The sequence below is a fragment of the Typopeltis vanoorti genome, chromosome 8 (genome assembly GCF_054136105.1).
Source record: "Typopeltis vanoorti isolate ZY-2024b chromosome 8, IOZ_Tvanoo_1.0, whole genome shotgun sequence".
NCBI lineage: Eukaryota > Metazoa > Arthropoda > Arachnida > Uropygi > Thelyphonidae > Typopeltis > Typopeltis vanoorti.
Window position 1 is genome coordinate 21,321,131 of NC_143556.1, and position 19,479 is coordinate 21,340,609.

A 19,479-nucleotide genomic window follows, 5' to 3' on the forward strand; every position below is an offset into this window, starting at 1 on the left:
TATTCGAACAGGAAATACCTGAGTTGAATCTCATCGTTACTATAAACAGTTTTCTTTTTCTAAGCTCACTGCGTAAGTCTCAAATACTAAAATCCGTTGACAGACATATAACTGCAAATGCAACCTAAATGGCTTAAAATAAACGTTCAATTGATGACAAAAATACTTAAATACGTGCAGTTATTGTTTAAAAAATAAAGATAATTAATTTAATTTTATTATAATAAACACTTTTGCTTCGTTTGGTGTACAAGTGGTGCCATCTACATTTCTAGATGTTCACTGTTGGAAATGTACTAAAATTCGTAACCAATCACTGGCAACGGATGTGATGTTATGGTGACAGGAATTTCTACTTCCTCCTTCCAGATTGGATTTGTAGGAAACATGCTTCCTTCCTTGTAATGTTTGTTGGGTTCCTTTTAATCTGTATGAAAATCTTAGTCATGCGAAAGAAAGCAGTTGAACTGCTTGTTGAGTAAGCATTTCTTTGAAAACAGTAAATCGGAGTAAATATTCTGGTTGAACGATTGAGGGAGAAAAAAAAAGTAAGTGATATTATAGAAAATATTTTTGTAATAGAAACTTAAATAACACTAGAATTGAAAAACATCAATTTATTATTAATTTAAATATTTGAACGAGCATTTGAATGATAAGATTTGTATATGGGGTATTTAAAAAAATTGTAAGGAAATACTCCATCGTGATAAAATCGGGTTCGATGATCTCTCTTTCTTTCTCTCTTTCTTACTTGCCGGAAAAAAAAAGAAAGTAAATATCTCTTATTGCATCAATTGCAATGAAAATCTCACTGTTTGGATTTGTTCAAATATTTCCTCAAATGTGTTGCAGAATAATTCTAAATATTTGAATATCGAATAAAAACATAACTAGACATTTTTAACAGCTACGAGCAACAGTAGTTTAATTTAGTAATATAAATTAGGTTTATTTTGCCAAAAACTAGAATTAAAACTGTTATGCAGTAATCGCTGAACGTTAAACAAAATTTTTACTGCAACCATGTGGATAAAAACTGATTGGTAACTCAATTCTATTTTGATCCCATAAAATAGGCATTTAACTTATAACACAATCATGTAGTTGCTTCGGTCTTAATCCCAATCAAACTAAATCCAAATCTCTTAGTTAACACTGTTGTTCTTCGATTGGAAAGACCTGGGTTCGAATCCCGTAAGTTACGAGCCTTTCTAAGGATTTCTTTCGTCTGAAGTTGGCAGATTTTCCTCTTACACTACAAGAAAGCCGGTACGAAGAACGCATACACTTTCGAGTATAAATCTCGTACCCTTAGACGATTCTGCATTTGTTGTAATTTCTAAAAAACATCTTCAGCGCCACCGATTTTCCTGAAAATTAAAGTATAGATTTATCGTTATGCAAATAACCAAGGAATTTTATTAAGCTGATTAAAGAGAATATGACTGGTTAAGGCGGAAAAACAAATAATCGTAAAAGATTGATTTTTAGAAAAATTGCTCTTCAATAATGAATCGATCGGCACTAGTTCTATAGAAAAATAATTGTTTTTTTTTTTTTTTAAAATTGTTAAATATCTGTTTAATTAATATTTAGTAGATATAATATGAAGACTATTATGTCTGCAATTACGCATGGAAGTGTGCCTGATTTGTGGGATGAAAAATCCCACAAATCAAAAATTCCTCGATCATCGAGGGAAAAAACCTTGCAAGTCTCCGCAGTAGTAAGAATTGTAGTGCTTACTACAAGGGAAAATGTCGGAAAGTTCTCGCAAATCTACGGAAGAGCATCTTTTACATGAAAAACCAATCGAAGTGAAGAATCGAATGAAAGACCTCAGTAAGAATTTTAGCTTAACTTTTTTATCCAGACTTCTATGTAAATCGATTAGGATGAAAAGATGATAAGTCTACATTTTTTTTGTGGTCCCACCTGCGAAAGTATTTTTGTGTTTTGGATACTTACAGTACATTCGTACCATGGGTGGGCAAAGGATTTGCTTTTCTAGTCTTTCTATTCCCAACCTTTCCGTACCCATGTATTCTTTTAAAAATTTAATGACACTGCATCATATTGCATTAAAATACAAATAATTTGAAATTTCGAAATTTATCAGAAAGTTCTGATTGCATGGTTCGCGCTGTTTGAATTTAAACGTTCAATGTGAACAGTTCGAATCATGAGCTTGGAACGGGATCGTTGCCATCAATCAGACGCAGCCCTGATGGAGATCAGTCGATAGATGCCAAGAGAAACATTTCTTTAAACCTTCCTTTAGAAAATTTAGTTAATGAAATAATTATATACAACTTTTACACTTATCTGCAATAGAACAACGACAAAAATGAAAAAGATAATCAAAATTTAACAAATGAAACTCGGGTTTTTCATCCACAAAAGAGGCAAACTTTGCCAGAAGAACCCGCGCATTGTGTGAACAACAGACGAAGATAAGCAGAGCAGAATGAAAACCATTTTAACGATAATCTAACTTTTCAGTTAGCTGTGAATGCAAATTACGTTTTCCTTATTTCTGAAAGCAATCATCACGCATGAGAACTTAGTATTGCATTAGAAAGCTGCCCAAATTATTAAATTTTCATTCACTGACAAAATTCTCTCTCCTTACACAAACTGAATTTATTTATGTTAAAAAGCCAAACGGCTATTTTTCTGACGGCGTAAATTAAGTTAAGGGGATAATAAATCACTAATTATGTTAAAGCCGGATACGAAACTCGGAGATCGAAATCTATCGAAATCTAAGAGTTTCGTGCCGAAGACTATCGGCGAGTCCAAGCGTAAGTCAACACCTGGGTAGTACAACACTGGGGAAACTCGGAGCAAAGGTGGAGCAAGATCCATCACAATCCTTGATATTTTCTCATAATGTAAAACGCAGTTCCTAGGAGATGTATTACTTAATTTAACTAAACTTAATTTACGCCACAGGAAAAATATCCTCTTGGCTCTTTATCGTAGTAATAATAATATATGGGTACACCGGTCTGACAATTCGTTAGTAGGGGTAAAGGTAAGTTCGGTTCACTTAAGCCTTGGTATTCCAGGTCTACCTACTCACTAATGAGATCTCAATAAGGGTCGAAACCGGTCTGGGTAGTGACCTCTCCTCATAATGTAAAACAGTAATATATCTCCTAGGAGCTGCGTTTTACATTATGAAAAAATATTAAGGATAGTGATGGAGCTTGCTCCACTTTTGATCTGAGTTGCCCTGGTGTTGTACTACCCAGGTGTTGACTTACGCTTGGACTCGCCGATAGTCTTCGGCATGAAACTCTTCGATTTCGATCTGCTAGTTTCGTATCCAGCTTTAAAATAATGAGGGATTTATTATCCCCTTAACTTCAATTGTTTTATCTTTCAGCATCAGTTTGTCCTCACACATAAGCAGCTCGTAAAAATCTAAGGCTGATTTAGAAACAGAACTCTTATCATGAGATTTATTTTCTTTTATTTCTGCTGTTTGTTATTAATTATTTTGTTTCCAGTAAATCTGCAATGACCTCTCTCTCTCTCTCTCTCTCTCTCTCTCTTTCTCTCTCTCTGTGTGTGTGTGTGTGTGTGTGTGTGTGTGTGTGTGTGTGTGTGTGTGTGTGTGTGTTTATTTCTCTAGCTGTATTGCAAGAACTACACTGCTTCCAAAGAAATCATCGGACACCTCCATAGGCAAGGCGCATCGTGCCATGTAAAGTCATGCGTTCGTAGCCGGTATAAATTGATAAATTGGAGGAAGATGATGCTCCCTAGTGAGTGTCCAGCTGTGTCCCGGTGAAATGGCTGTGAGAACGGAACTGACGGAGGTTGAAAGAGACGTTGTAATAGGATGTCGTGTTGCAGGCCCACCTGCTCGGCAAATTGTTAACAAATCGAGTCATCCCATTTCAACAATCAGCGATACTATACTAAGATGGAATTAAAGGGAGTCAACTGCAAGTGCTACCCGCAGTGGAAGACTCACCAAGCTCATCAAACGTGAACCCTAGGGAGCTACAAAGAATAATATGCAAAAACCGCCTTTCGTCATTCTGCCAGGTTGAATGTTTGAGTTCCGAGCATCGACTGGAACACGAATCTGCACAAAAACCTTCAGAACAGCGGCTCACAACATGGGTTTCCATGGTTGGACCGCAATATGAAAGCCCCCACATTACCCTAACCAACAACGTCGTCTTCAGCTGTGCAAAGAGCTTGTATAGTAAGAAGTGAAAACTTGGAAAACAGTGTTAGTGAGCAACAAATCTCTACCGAGCAGATGGATGGGTAGGTGTGGCGGATGCCCAGTAAATGTCACTTATCAGAGCGCGTAACCCAAACTATGAAGTAAGGTCGAAGGTGTGGTGTGATGGTATGGTCCTGTTTTTCCTGGTTTGGCATCGAGCCTCTGTTTGTATGCGAACGACAATTGAACTACGACAGGTATCTGAACATTCTGGGTAATGCAATGTTTCCTCCGGAACTGACCATTGTCTCCTTCAGCAACACAATGTGCTGGGCTCTGCCATAAGGCTGCTGCTGTAAATGCGTACTTTGTAGACATGAAAGTCACCACACTTGACTAACATCCGCAGAGTCCTGATCTCAATCCTATCGAACATCTGTAGGCATAACTGGAGCCATAGGTGAGGTCAAGGGACGTCCATCCGACAACAGTCCAGGACCTCATTGCATTTCCACAAAAAAAAAAAGGTCGAACATTCCCATTGGTCGCTATCGTGTGCTTGTGGAAAGTATGTCCCGTAGGATTGCAGCAGCCAATCCGACGAAAGGAAGTCCAATATCTCATTAAGATGTGCGCGATGGCTGTTTGCTCCTCACACTATGGTATCCGGTGACATCTTTTCAAGCAGTGTATATGTTATAGCAATGTGTGCATTTTTCTTTCTTTTTTATTTAAATCTTGTTCTTGAACGCCATGTTGCTCAACTCGCTCAACGGTCTTCAAAACAATCAGCAATTAAGCTTACGTGATGCTTATGTGAAGCTACACGTGATGTATCGGCACTGATGCATGGAATGGCATTTCCGTTTCTGTTCGTCTTTCCTGTGGGTAGAAAGATATTTTGACTCACGCAACAAATTGTGTTTCTTTCATTTTATTTCAGACTGTGTTATGGAAGTAAAACAATCCGACCCCACAGATCCGTATTCTTCGGATCTAGAACATCCAGTGCTCATGCAAAAACGGTTTTGTGCGGATAGAAGCGACCGATTATCGAACTTTGGTGAAGAAATCGTTGCTGACAGAACTCCAGGGGTTGCCATGGGTCTTAAACAATCGAGTGAGTTTCCACGCAAGACACGGAAGGATTCTAAAGAAAATATCGCTGAGCAGAATTCTCTACAGTTGGTTGAAAGACGTTCCGTGCACACTCAAACTGAGGGGTCTCCTTTGAAAGTAAAGACTAGAAAACTTAAGGTGAGTGACGAAGCGAAGATAAAAGATTATTTTTTTCTGAAATATAACTCTCTGAAAAGTGAAATGTAAATTTCCAGTTATATTCGTGTATTTGACGTTGCTTCGCTGATTTAAAAAAAAAAAGAGTGTCAACGTGTTCATCATCAAATTGATGATTGAACTAGGCTGCATATTTCACGAAAAAACAAAAACTCAGACTGACACCATCATTCACTGTACCCAACCAACATGGCGCTGATGGCGAAATTCAGCTCATTACACCTGAACGAAATGAATAAAAGCTCGACATTCTGTCTCTCAGAATAGGGTTTGCAGATTATTTAATCAATAGCCCATGTATTAAATGTTCGATAAGTTTACATCCTTCCGAGATTATGATTTACTTAAAAAATATTTTATTCGACAGCCGTATGTTGTAACAGAGAGAAATAAGTTAAAGAGTAAATATAAAGACACGAAACACACCCATTTCTCATCTGAAATGACATTCAGCCTTCTATTCAGTATCACAGCACTTACTTCGAGTCTTAAACAGGATTCGAACCTGTTTTTTTTTCTTCCTAACCAGAGGTCTAATATTACATTATACTCGTTACTGTGCTACGGAGACTCTTTTCGTCACTGTGCCACTAAATTTTGTATTAATAACGAACTGCACTCTATTTTCTTTAGGGCTGTATCTTTCTCCCTCCCTCTTGTGATTTCATTTCGTCCCTTTAAAATTTTTCTGTGTTGCCTTACTTTTCTTCACTTTAGGAGTTGTTGCTTGGTTGGTAAAGAATTTCAAATATTTGGGATTTTGATTCGTTGCGAATTTTCCTATTCACTATCATTAATCACAAGTTTTCACGAGTTAATGTTTTTTTAAATAATAAAAAAACGTATTGCAGTAATCGGCGAGCGGTCAGCTTTATTTTCTTTCATGTTAGATGCGTCTAACAATAAATGTGATGTGCAGCGATCTCATAGCCCATATTATTCAGATCAGAACTCTAATTAGAACTGTAATTCAATTTCAATTCTAATTGTAATGAATAAAGCTGTGTCGAAAGAAGTCAACTTTTCTCCATAATTTGCACTCAGTTAAGATGAAGTCCGGCATGTAGCTGTTCGCAAAAGAATAACGAAAGAAAACAGATTGAAGCCGAATTTCATAAATGGAGATCCTTACACACTCTATCGGAATATGCACGATCTGAACGTATTCACGTGGGGGGGGGGGGATTTCCATTTCCTTCCTTCAAATTAAAAAATCGAAAAAATATTTGCTTGATGGCGAACGTTGAAGTGGAAGGCAAAGATGTTCTTCCTAAATCCAAGTCTAAAAAGAATCAAAAAGTTATTAACGACTCTGAGGTTTTCCTATATTAAATTATGCCTCTGACATCGTTGAAATACTATTAAAAATGCGACGTCTTTTTTATCTTCCAAAAAAGTATTTTTCAGTTGCGCTGCTTACTTCTAGAATTGTGTGATCAATAGCAGCTCGAAACTTTACACAATTTCGCGTTATGGTCTCCGAAATGGTTTCGCTAGAAATTAAGTGGTGCCAATTAAAACGTGTAGGGCTCTTACCTTCCCCATGATTGCACAATCACCTCCTTATATTGACTTGTAGGAACTTAGTAAGCATGCATCCAATCTTAGATCAAGGTAAAGATGGTCATTTTGACTTCAAACTTCCTCTAATTCGAAAAAAAAAAATGTCCATTTTCTGACATAAATGCCTTTAGCGATATAGCGAATACAGTGACGCGCGTGCCGCGGTATTCGTCCCCAACTCAAAGGACGAATCTTATAAGTGATATAGTCGGGGAGAATGTTATCAAAACCAGTAGGAAAAGCCTGCACTTGTGAAAGAATATTTGGTTTTGGTAAAGTATGAAACCGGTTGGTGTTTAATGCATCGACGGGGTCGAACTAATTCACGTAATTCACAGAATTACGTGAATACTTTCACATTTTTACTCGCTCTAGGGGAGTACAATTGAGCAATGAATGGTAATTGTTAGTCTGTTGCGCCTAAAGAGTGGAAGAACAGCAAGCCATTGGATAAACTATCCAAATGCTTATCCAGGCTCTGGATAAGCACTTGGAAGGTGTAATATACGATGATTGCTACCCGTCAATAAGTATTTTGGAGAATCCCCCATTGAAGTGCCATTCCCTCTCTGGGAAGATGACTACCATGATGTGACTCATGGTTAACTTCGGGCGTAACGATATGTAGTGAGGACTCTATCTCTTCTACATATTGTCGTAAGTATTCATGGCTGTAAATTTGTGTGTTCACGGAGACAGTTTGTATGACCTGAGGGACGTAAAACCCGAATTTCCGGGTGAAAATACCTCCCCCCCTCCGTAAGAGACTGGCTAACTCACCTTCAGTCGAAAGAGACCAGATAAAGGTTGCTCATGTCATGGACGGAGTCGAACCTAGATCTTTCCGACCAAAGGGCTTCGTCTATATTTTGGGGAATAGCAAACAAAATTTTTCTCTTCAGGATTTTGCTTTTTTTTTTTTTTGACGTAAACGCTGCTTAAAGCTTTGTTCCTTCAAAATGAATATTAATAGTATGCAGCAATTTTTGAATCATCAGAGCATTTTTTTAAATTATGGAATGAATTTATAACCAGACGTGCTAATTTTGGATATTTAAATTTTTTTTTATTTTGTTTTTAAACAAACACTTTAAAAAATGTAATTTTGGCTTTTAGAATTTTAATATTCCACTTGTGGCGGGGGGAACAACTAGTTAGTACATTTAACAAATATTATAGTTTTCTTGGATGGATAGCTAGCCTTTTAGGGTTGAAGATTATTGAATCTAAAAAAAAAAAGAAAAAAAAAGAAAAAAAGAACACTGTGTAGTATGGTCTAGCATTCAGGATATAACGTTTAGTTATCAAAGCTAAACAAAATTTGAGAAAAAAATCACCAAATTTTTATATTTAATTCTTATAAGAGCAATATATCAACGTATTCCAGTCGTTACCAGTAATTCTACAATTCGTCGGAGTGTTGTATATGAGTTCCAGCGATGATCAAAGAAGCGAGAGGCATTTAGAGGATTTATTTAACCTTGGAAAATAAAATATTTAATTTTGTTGTTAATATTTTTGCAATATTAAATGTATCTCAGAAAAGAAACCAAAAGTAGCTTCAGTTTGTTGTTTGTCTTTTATAGATATGCAAGATATTTTAATTCCCAAGGATCATCATAGCTCGGTTCATCGCTTCATCTCTTGAAGTCTCTCGCGGCGTAGAAATCTAAGATTTTTGTTGTTCCCGAAATGCATCGCTAAGATTTTTGTGGGAGTTGCAAGCATCATGAAAGATATTTCGGACGACAATGTCTAAGTAGATTTGTCGTCATCCCTAATTGTGATATATGCTAAATAAAGTTATTGTAAATTTTGATTGGATTCACATTTAAGAGAGAAGCGCAGTAGAGGAGGCGCTCTGCTTCAGAGCTGGGAAGGAAGTTCAGGTTTGAGCAAACAGATAAAGGTGCACTTCATGAGTGAAATCCTGGTTCACCTTCGTTCTTTTCATTCTTTTTTTTTATTTAATCAACGATAAAAAACACAAATGCTGTTATAAATTGCCTGAAAGTATTAAAATACGAAGGCACTGCGTTGATCACTGATTTCAAAAATCTCAGTCTCTATTCATTCGAATGGTATTTGAATATAAATATGCAAATCAGAAATCCGATACACGAAATTGCAGTTTTAAGTTGAAAGCAAATCTTCACTAAATTTTCACCATTCCAAAAGCGAAACATAATGCCGTAATGTGAAACTACTATACTGAGTTGTATTATCAAAAATTGTTTCTAACAGTTTACGAGATGAAATCTATCACGTGACTATATGAGCAGAGAAACAACGCACCTTTCATTTCTATTATGTGCTTCTATTAAAAAAATGAAAATCGAAACTAAAGAAGTCATATCAGTTCGCAAGAAATCGGTATGATGTTGATCTCTTTTTTTAAAGTGTAAATTCATAAGACGGAATCTTAGGCTAAGATATTAATCCACGTAAAACTCTCTCCTCTTACTTTTGAAAGAGTGAAGCAGGAATTCATGAACAATTTTATATGTTTTTAAATCCATTTCAATGAATTTAAAAACATATAGAAACAGTTTGGTTTCTTTCATCAAGTCAACTCCTTAGTTGTAAACCAAAGATAATTAATAAAAATATAAATAATAGATAATAAAAAATTACATCATTAACAGTTTAGTCACTTGAATAAATTTTCTTCTAATTAAATTCAGGATAAAATAACAACAAATTGTAACAAAATTGTTCTCGTAAATTATAACAATCTAAATTAATGTCATTATGCTACTAATATGCTATGTCTTACTGAATTTGCTTCTTTGTATTGTTTTGCAAGTAAGTATATATTATAGTAAATTAAAATGCAATATTAATAGCGAAAGGCCAAGTAACACAAGGACACAGATCTAAAGATGCTGCATTACAGTAAAAGGATAATATTATTTACACTTTTTTGCTAATATATTGCAACATTAGCAACAAGATGCCAATATTGTGATCAAACAACAATATCAAAGAAGCTAAGCAACGTATTTCAAGATCTCAAAATATGTATAATAATGCAACATCGCTCATTTAATAATAGGAATACAATATAGTACAAAATAACATATAATTTTGAAAGACTAATAGGGAGGGCCTTTATGAAAAAAAACAAACAAAAGATTTAGGTATTATAATTTAACCAACAATATTTTATTAAAATAATAATTTATTTATTGTAATAATTAACTTTCCAAAACATAATAAAATTTCTCATCATATGACCGTTAGCTCATTCTCGATACTGTTCAATACACGTATATTTTGTTAACTTTGTGTATTTATTAGCTTTTTTATGTTTTGCTGCGATGAATACATACTGTATATATATATATATATATATATATATATGTTTATGAAGCTAATTCATAATTAATAATATTCATATAATGGCTTCTCCAAATCCTTGACGGTATTTGAAAAATATTTTTGTGACAGAAAGACTCCTGTCGTTTCCCTAAATGCGCATGCAGGAATAGATTAAATAGAGAAAAAAAACGATTAAATAAAATTTGAATAACAATAGACGGCGTATTTTAGAATTTTATTTTATTTTATTATTTTTGAGTAGTGTGGAGGGTTTTGTGAATAGATGATGTCGGGACTTACTGACACCAGTTGTCATAAACAGGTACCATGGAAATATCTGTATGAATTGCAATCATAACCGAACGTCTGGGTGAAAGCAAGTGGAGTTCATAGGTCGGAGAAGGTTAATCAATGGGTGTCCTTTTTTGTATGAATCCAGGATTTCGGAATGTCATCGCAAATGTGAAAGCAATATTCAAATATTCAAAGATTGTATATATTCCTTCTTAACTGAAGCACTCTTTAGTCTTATAGAAGAGCACTTAAACCATACTTTCATAGTTACATTTATATTTCTCTACCTCCCTTCAATTATGCGCGATTCAGTTTCTTGGCGTGGTATCACCCATCTGCTAAATTGTCGCGTATTAAATTCTAAAGATTAGGCAAAACAAAAGCCACACTTTCAGTGCAGCAGACTATTCGTATTTATCTTTATTTAATTTACCATCTCCAAATTTGTTCGAGATGCATCCGATGTTAAAGCATGTTATTCCTCATTCTTTAGAATAACGATTTTAAGAAGATAAATCAAAAAAAGAATCTTTCATAAATCGGCCTCAAAAGAGGTAAGTTATTCTGATTCTGAGAATCGATTGTTTGATTCCAGTTAAATATTTTCGGAACAATTTTCCGCCCATCGTTTTGCAGCAATCTGAGAGAAGAAGGAATTAATACATTTTTGATACAAAACTTATGCACAGGCGCTGTGCGTCAACTAGTTTCATCGCAGTAGTGATATATCTTTTGGTATGCTGCAAACATTCTAAAACAAATATGCGTGTTACTAACTCTGACTTTGCTTCGGAATATTGCATTTCCATGACATATTTATACTTGAATGTAGCTTGTTCTCGTGTCAGTTGAAAGGAACTATTATGGATTTCTAGATCCACATGGACATCTACGAGGAACGTTACTTTTCTTTTCACAGAGAAGTAATGTTCTCTGTGAAACCTTTAGTTTCCTTTAGTTCTCTTTAAAGAACACTTTTAATCAAAAATTAAAGGTTTCTGAAATTATTTCGTTAGTACTTTCTAAATTAAACAAACAAACAAACTTAAAATGAATTTCATTGTATATTGATACTTATTTCGAAATTTTAAAATAAAGAAAGTAACACTAACAAATTTGAACTACATCATATATTAACTATTAGTTGAAATATCAGCACATCCAATCATGGCTTCTTATTATTTTTTTTTTTATTCTGTATCTTTATTCTGATAATATAATACAATTATATTATATTATATTACAGAATAATCATAAGTGGTCATGAGAGTCATTTATTTTGACTGATGATATTCACAGAAGTAACGCAAAAAAAATAAACGTCTCATATTAAGATTTTTTTCTTCATCGTTCATTAACATTATGGCTGATTTAATTCGATTTGTGGAAGCATGAGATAGTTTGAAAAAGTTACATGTATTGTCGCTGTGATCTTACAAATGTGTTTCCATGGCAATAACTGGTTCTGCTTGCGTCTGCCAGGTGGCAGAATAGTATGTCTGTGTTCCGTTGTAGTCGTAAAAATATCTCCAAATAAATTAATTTTTTAATTTAGTATTGAATTCCCTCTAAGTCATTTGAGGGAAAATAAACATTTCTTATCTTAAAGATTACTTGCTTAACCAGAGATAAATGAGTATTTTTAACTAATTTAGTTTATGATATTGCACAATAAAGAAAGCAAAATTTAACGTCATCAGTTTTAAAAGTTGGATTATGGAATTAAAATATATTTCCGCATTCTCAAATTGATAATGATGATAGATCTTCTTATCACCATAAACACTGCTTTTTATAAGCGAGAATAGAAACTATTGGATCTCTCTCTCTCTCTCTCTCTCTCTCTCTCTCTGTGTGTGTGTGTCACTATTTTTCTGGCTGAAACGGTTTTAATTTTTAACTATAAAAGGAAAAGTCCCAAAAATATAAATAAATTTACTAAAATTTTAAACAAAAAAAAATAAAAATGTACATTAAAATGTATAAATAAAAGTACTGAGAAAGTAAATGAAAGTATTCAAAAATCTGTAGAAGCAAAAGAAAGAAATTTGCGGAGGACATCGTCTACGTCAGTGGTCGATATCGACCCCCAGGAGTCGATGTAACATTATTAGGGGTCTATTCGGGCTCAGGGGTCGACAGAACAACATAAGACATCATTGTACGTGTAATATTTAATTCGGTTAACTTGGATTACCTCCATCCTGAATGACAACGCAATTAAGAGTGAATCGTGGGAACAGTGACAAGAATAGGACCTGTAAGATGGAGCAAGGTCATGAAATAGTTACGGAAGCCAATGAAATAGGCCAAAATGACTTATTGACCAATAAACGGATGTCTGTGGTTTTCACCCTGGCCGGCGCGGTGGGAGCGAGATTGCAACACATGCGCAGTTACTTATACTTACACATACGTTTCTTTTAGGCTTCCAAGCTAAATTAGCCTTATTTAAATCATAGTTGTTACGAAACGATTTTCAGTACTTTTCGACTTTACGGCAATTGGAAGTAAACGATGAAGACTTAGAAATATACAAATAACATCTTCAAAATTTAAGCGATGATTTTAAATTGCGCTTTGCAGATTTTGAAAACATGCACATTCCAGATTGGGTTATCACGCCATTTTCTGCAGATATTGAAAATATCGAATGTAACGTACAAGATGAACTTATTGAATCGTCAGTTGATCTTGGAGCTAAGACGCTTTTCAAAAATAAGACTTTAAGTTATTTTTGGACGAATATAAATGTTGTAGAAAAATATCCCAAACTTTCTGAAGTGGTACTCCCCTCTTTGCTTACATTTCCAAGCTCGTACATGGTTGAAGCTGGTTTCAACCATGTTAATTCCATTTTAACAAAACAAAGAAATAAACTAGATATAGATAATTCTATATCTAGTTTTAATACTAATTTTGAACCCAACATTGCTAATCTTCTCAAGAGTCACAAAGCATACCCTTCACATTGACAACGTTAGTAAAGTATATACTAAGTTAATAAAAGTCTTATTTTCGTATATATAAGGAAGATTGTATTATTGTTATCTAAATTAAATTTTATATTTTATATATTATTTATTCCTCCTATCAAATATGTAATGTTAAGAAGGACGTCAAAAACAAAAACGTATCCCTTTGACGTTAAGCCAATATAATAATATATACTATATTATACATAAAATAAACACTGTAACTATAAAATAAAAAATCCAGAAACTCACATAAGCGTCTTTTTTGCTTGTCCTATTATAATTACTTAATAGTAAAATAGAGGGGATCGATAAAAAGTCAAGTAACTCTTGAAGGGATCGACGGTCAAAGAAGTTTGGCGACCCCTTGTGATCCAGCCTTGTATGTTAGGAGTAATAAAGCAGACCAACGCTATTGTATTTCTGTAGAAACTATTACATGATATTATCTATAATAAAACATGCAATGTAATAAATAATATGCTAAGATAAAAGTGATCCTATAAAATCTCCTATGGATCTTTTATACACTTCTTGGAAGAAGTCAACGAACACTCCCATGGGCAAGGTGCATCGTGCAATGTAACGAGTCACGTGTTTATAGCGGTATAAATCGGATGCATATGATACTTCCAAGTCAGTGTCAGTGCAACTGTGTTCTGGTGAGATGGCCGCGAGAAGAGAATTAACGGAGTTTGAAAGAAGTCTTGTGATAAGATGCCATTTGCAGGCCTATTTATTCGGCAAATTATTGAAAAATTGATGGACCCATATGGAGTCAACTGCAAGTGCTTCTCGCAGTGGACGACCCATCACGCTTACCAAACGTGACTTTAGGGTACCACGAAGGATAATATATAAATACTGCTATTTGTCAGACAACACGCTGAATGCGAAGTTCCAAGCGTTAACTGGAATACGAATCGGCACGAAAACATTCTGAACCGACACTCACAACATGGGTTTCCATGGTAGGACCGCAATATGTCAGCTGACATTACCCGAACCAACATGCAGCATCGACTTCAGTGGTGAAGAGAGTTTGGGCAGCAGGTGTGAGAGCTTGGAAATCCGTGTTATGGAACGACAAATCACGCTAAACCCCTCTACCGAGCAGATGGACGGGTGCGACGTATTACTGGCGAACGTCTCTTCTCAGAGTTCTTAACCAAAACTGTGAAATTCAGAGGTGGCAGTGTGTCGATGTTGTCCTGGTTTAGCCTCGGACCTCTGTTTGTGATGCCACAAACATTGAACTCCGAGAGGTTTCCGAACATTCTGGAAAATGCGGTGCTTACTACTTTGTGGCGGTTCGAGACAATGGAACTGACCATTGTCTCTTTCAGCAGCACAATGTGCCGTGCTACAAGGCCTCTGCTGTGATTCATGACTTATATCACCCCTACTGAACATCTGTGGGATGAACAACAGTCCAGAACTGCTTTATGTGCCCACAGGAAGAAGTCCAAAATTCCCATTGATTGTTATCGTATAGTTGTGGAAAATACATCCTGTAGAACTGCAGCAGTCATCGCTGAGAAAGGAGATCCCATGTGTTATTAAGGTGGTCGCCATGGCTATTTGTTATTCACACTATGGCCGTTGAATTCTTTCCAAGCAATGTGTATGCATATATTCATATAATATAGATTATTATTATTAAAACAATATATCAACTATACCTTTTAATGGTTGTTTTGTGGTTGCATGTTTGTAACCTTTTCTAAACTGATATTTCAAGTCGATACCAGTGTCATAACGAGGGCGTGGCGAAAGAGGCGCCCGCCACGGGCGCAAATAGGCTTGGGGCGCAAAATGTAAAAAATAAAAATAAAAAAATAAATATGAAAGTCCGCTATTTTATATTGTATTTTTAAATTTCGGCAGTACGCCGCTTTAGACACAAATTCAGCAACACACTGCAACTCATTTTGATGGGGTTAAGAGTAAGTATCGAACATATTGCATTTAGTAAAATTTAACTTGTTACATTTAAATTTTTCAAACTTTTTTGTCATTTTTGGGTTAAGGGGGTGCAAGTTAGACACTTGCCACAGGAGCTTCATACCATCGTTACTGTATTGGTCAATACATCAATTAGTGATGGATGTTGATGATGATCTGATATTTTGTCTTATTGCTAGCATCGGTTTTGTTCATTTCCTAACAAGAATGCCTTTCCTATAAAGTTTGTTCAATTAGTTGATGGAAATGAGAACTTTAATAGAAGATAAAAAAAAAAAACGTTCTGCTCCTAGTCGATAGTCATGTTTAAATTAGCATAATTTGCAGCTATGGACATATTGATTTCAAATTTTTAGGGGTTGATTCCTTGATTATAAGCAGTGAAGTTTATATCCACATGGCTACGATGCGAGAAGACAGAAATTAAAATGGTCGCTTAACGCGATTGTGTTTTGCTAGTAACTGCAGCGATGTCCGATCATCTTCACATCGTAGTCTGGTTTAGTGCTCTCAAGCGTTCTCCGATATCAATACTGTTCTGTTCAGTGTTATTCGTCTTACCATGTTTTAGTGCTAACCAGAAGTTAGCGGACATCCGATTCATTTACTGTTTTTTAACCCCAATAAGCGAGTTGATGTTCAGAAATACCCAACGGTAATTTCACAACTATATTACTTCTTAATAATGGAGTGTTTTAATGATGTATATCGATTTATGAAAGAAATGGGATAAATTAATGTTATATATCTAATTATTATAACAATAATCATCAAATTTAAAACTTAAAGGTTTCAGGCAGCACAATACAGTCCTGTTATGGATTCGACTAATTTCAATACCCTGGAATTCCTAAAGCGATTGTTGGCTATTATTATGATGTCCTTTTTCTTATAAATTGATCTCCACAAAGATAGAAATCCATATTAGGTTTGGCAGATTTTTCTAAATAATGCATGTAATGTTTTGTAAAGATTTTCTCCATGTTAACCCTCCAGGAAGAAATTAAATCGTTCATGAGCTGTATTCTGATCGCATTTTGGACATCCCTTCCACCTCTTGTAGATAATTAGGTTGCGTAACATATCAGGGAATCATACTGGCTTCATCATTTCCGAAACTGAAGATGCAACATCGCTTCTAGCAATGCTATAAAACTATATCCAAGTCTTAAAAGGAAAATAAACTCTAAATTAGTCGATATTTGTATTTTAAATTTCAACTATTTCTAGCTTGTATTGTATGGAAAACGTTTCTCCGTCAGGGTTCTAGAATATCTAAATGGCAAAAACCAACTTAAAACTGCAGGTCTGAACTCAGTTCAGCAAAATGATTAACGGCTTAAGCCTCAAGAATATTGCATTACTTGGTAAAGGTAAGGTTCTATTCTGCTTGTTCTCAGGCATCAGAAGGCAACACTTGTTAATATTAAATTTTATGTCGGGGAAAAATCAAAAGTTTGGAAGGGTTAAAGTTTTCTTTAAACAAAAATGCTTTAGTTAAATAAGAGGACCTTCCGCAGCTCGCTTACAATTTACGACGCCATTTGGTTGGAAAGACAACGTTTCGAATCCGACCTAACACACCAAAGTTTTCTTTTTCTTTTCTTCATCTCTCTTCATCCCGTTAAACAGGAAAGCGAGCTATAAAAGACGTGGAATTAACAGGCTCGTACGAACCGATGCCGAGAGGAAACATTAGTTTCCGTTTCCTGCTATTAATTCTATAAGAAGTAGTCTTCCTATGGAAGACTACTTCCTATAGAAGCAGTCTTCTAAGAAGGGGAGATATGATTGAGACTTACAAACTTCTGAAAGGGTCATATAGGATTTCATTTGATGGAATTTTTCAATTTATGGAGAGTGGGGATAAGACCTCGAAATGCCCTCTCGTCGTTCCAAGGACGAGAGGGCATCCTTGGGGAAATCGATAGGGGAAATTTTGGCGCTGGCGGAGCCGAAAACAAGCGGATCATTACATTAAAGGCAGATAAAATGGAATAATAACATTTCGACGATGTAAGCGATAGCCACGTCACTCATTCCAGCTGGATATGTAGCGCGTTACAATGATAATGATAATAATAATAATTGAACAAAAACAACAACTTGCGAGAGATACAGAAATTAATGTAGTGATTGAACTCACAAGAAATAATGTTTTATTCATCAGAATCAGTAACCCCTGGACCACATGCACAATTTTCAATGTGTTGACCTTTCTTGTGTAAAACAAACTGCATCCGGTGTGCGCCATGCTCTACAGCTGAGCATAAGGAGTCGGATTGGATGTTCATAACAGCCCGTTTTATGTTCTCTTTCAAGACATGCAAGTTGGGAACGCCAACAACATACACAACGGATTTCAAATACCCCCACAGCCAAAATTCACATGGAGTGGTATCCGGGGATCGAGGCGGCCATACCGTCGGAAAGAACTGACCCTCTCATTACTGAAATGCTGGCGTAAAAGGCTCTGTACTGAACGTTCAATGTGTGGCCGTGCTCCATCCTGCATAAAAATTATGGAGTCGAAACATCGTCTTTGCTGCAATGCAGGAATGACAACATTTTCCAGCATTCGTCGATAAATCTCTACAGTAATGGAGCAGGTTGCAGGACCTAGGGATAATACGCTCAAAAAAGTATGGTCCTATTATGAAATCGGCTGTGGCAACGCTGCAGTAGCAACGTCTATCACTGTCTCTTCTTGCACTGCTTTCCTTCCTCTGCTAGGTCTAATTCCTAGTGATCCAGTTTCTTCACCTCCAGTTTCTTCACCATTTTTTACCTTAACAAATAACGCACGCTGAGGTAGGACGCATATTCGAACACAATTCGTCAATCATTCCAATAACTGCCTGAATGTTCCCAATCCCTTTTTAAATGGAATTGGTGTCGCCACATAATCCTTTTTTACCTGCGTTTACTGAAAATATTTCACTGCTTTCGGTTCCACCAACGCCACAATTTCCCCTATCGGCGACGTTAAGTGCTAAATCTTTTTGTCGGGAAATCATCCCCCCCCCCCATGCCTTCGACAATCTCAACATAAAATGTGGTTTCATTCCGTGTATTAGTTTTAGCTACAGATACCTCCAAAGAGGGAAAGTTAATTTATGGCCACCCTGTGCATTACCGTATTTACTCGAATATAACTCGCACTTTTCTCCTCCAAATTAAAGTTAAAAAATCGTGGTGCGAGATGTATGTGGAGATTTTCGGAAACTAAAGTTCTTCAGGAAAAAAAAAAATAAACTCACGTTTATAATTAAATCATTAAATCCTCAGTATTCATTATAATTTATAATTGCTCACATTATTTACAAAAATGAATGCGTTTAAATTTTAATTATTAACGTTATTCAACCGTTGCCAGTTTATTTTTGTCCCATGCTCTCAAAATCCAGCTGTACAACAGTTCTAGTGATCGTCTCTTAATCTTAATCCACTCACGCACAATCCAAGATCGAGAAGAAGTCACTGCCCTCTCATTTCGTCTACTGGTTGCTTCCATCTCTATGCATATGATTGGTGCGGTGTTAGCAAAAGATCGCGTGACTCAACGACCAAGGCAAGTCGACGATTGTTGAGTTGAAATGCTGATTCTCTCCAACCAAATTCCGAAATATTTGAAACTGCCGTAACAACATTCATTATCTATTTCTTAAAGTTTTAAACTTTTTTCCTGCGCGAGATATATGAGAAACTTTTTAATTTATTGTTTCGTAAAGTAAATCAGGGGCGCGAGATACACGCGAGGGCGTTATATTCGAGTAAATACGAAATGTAAATCACACAAAACATCTTCAAGGATCTGGTTGCACAGTGACTCTGAGTGCATAAAATATAAAATGTTTTGCTGGTGATATCATTTTT

The 19,479-nt window shown here is 35.6% G+C and overlaps 1 protein-coding gene across 2 annotated transcripts in view; it reads left to right on the forward strand.

Moving 5' to 3' along the window:
• The first annotated feature begins 473 nt into the window (after positions 1-473).
• LOC150103814 (uncharacterized) overlaps positions 474-19,479 on the forward strand; it is an 81,057-nt gene continuing 62,051 nt past the window's right edge. The window contains exons 1-3 of one of the 2 annotated variants that reach the window (XM_090397157.1): positions 474-548; positions 5,133-5,446; positions 8,635-8,864. In XM_090397157.1, the coding sequence (XP_090253283.1) occupies positions 5,141-5,446; positions 8,635-8,652 (324 nt within the window). In that variant the 5' untranslated portion in view covers positions 474-548; positions 5,133-5,140 and the 3' untranslated portion in view covers positions 8,653-8,864. Of the gene's footprint in view, positions 549-5,132; positions 5,447-8,634; positions 8,865-19,479 lie in introns of those variants that run through there. The other variant, XM_090397156.1, reaches the window with a different exon arrangement.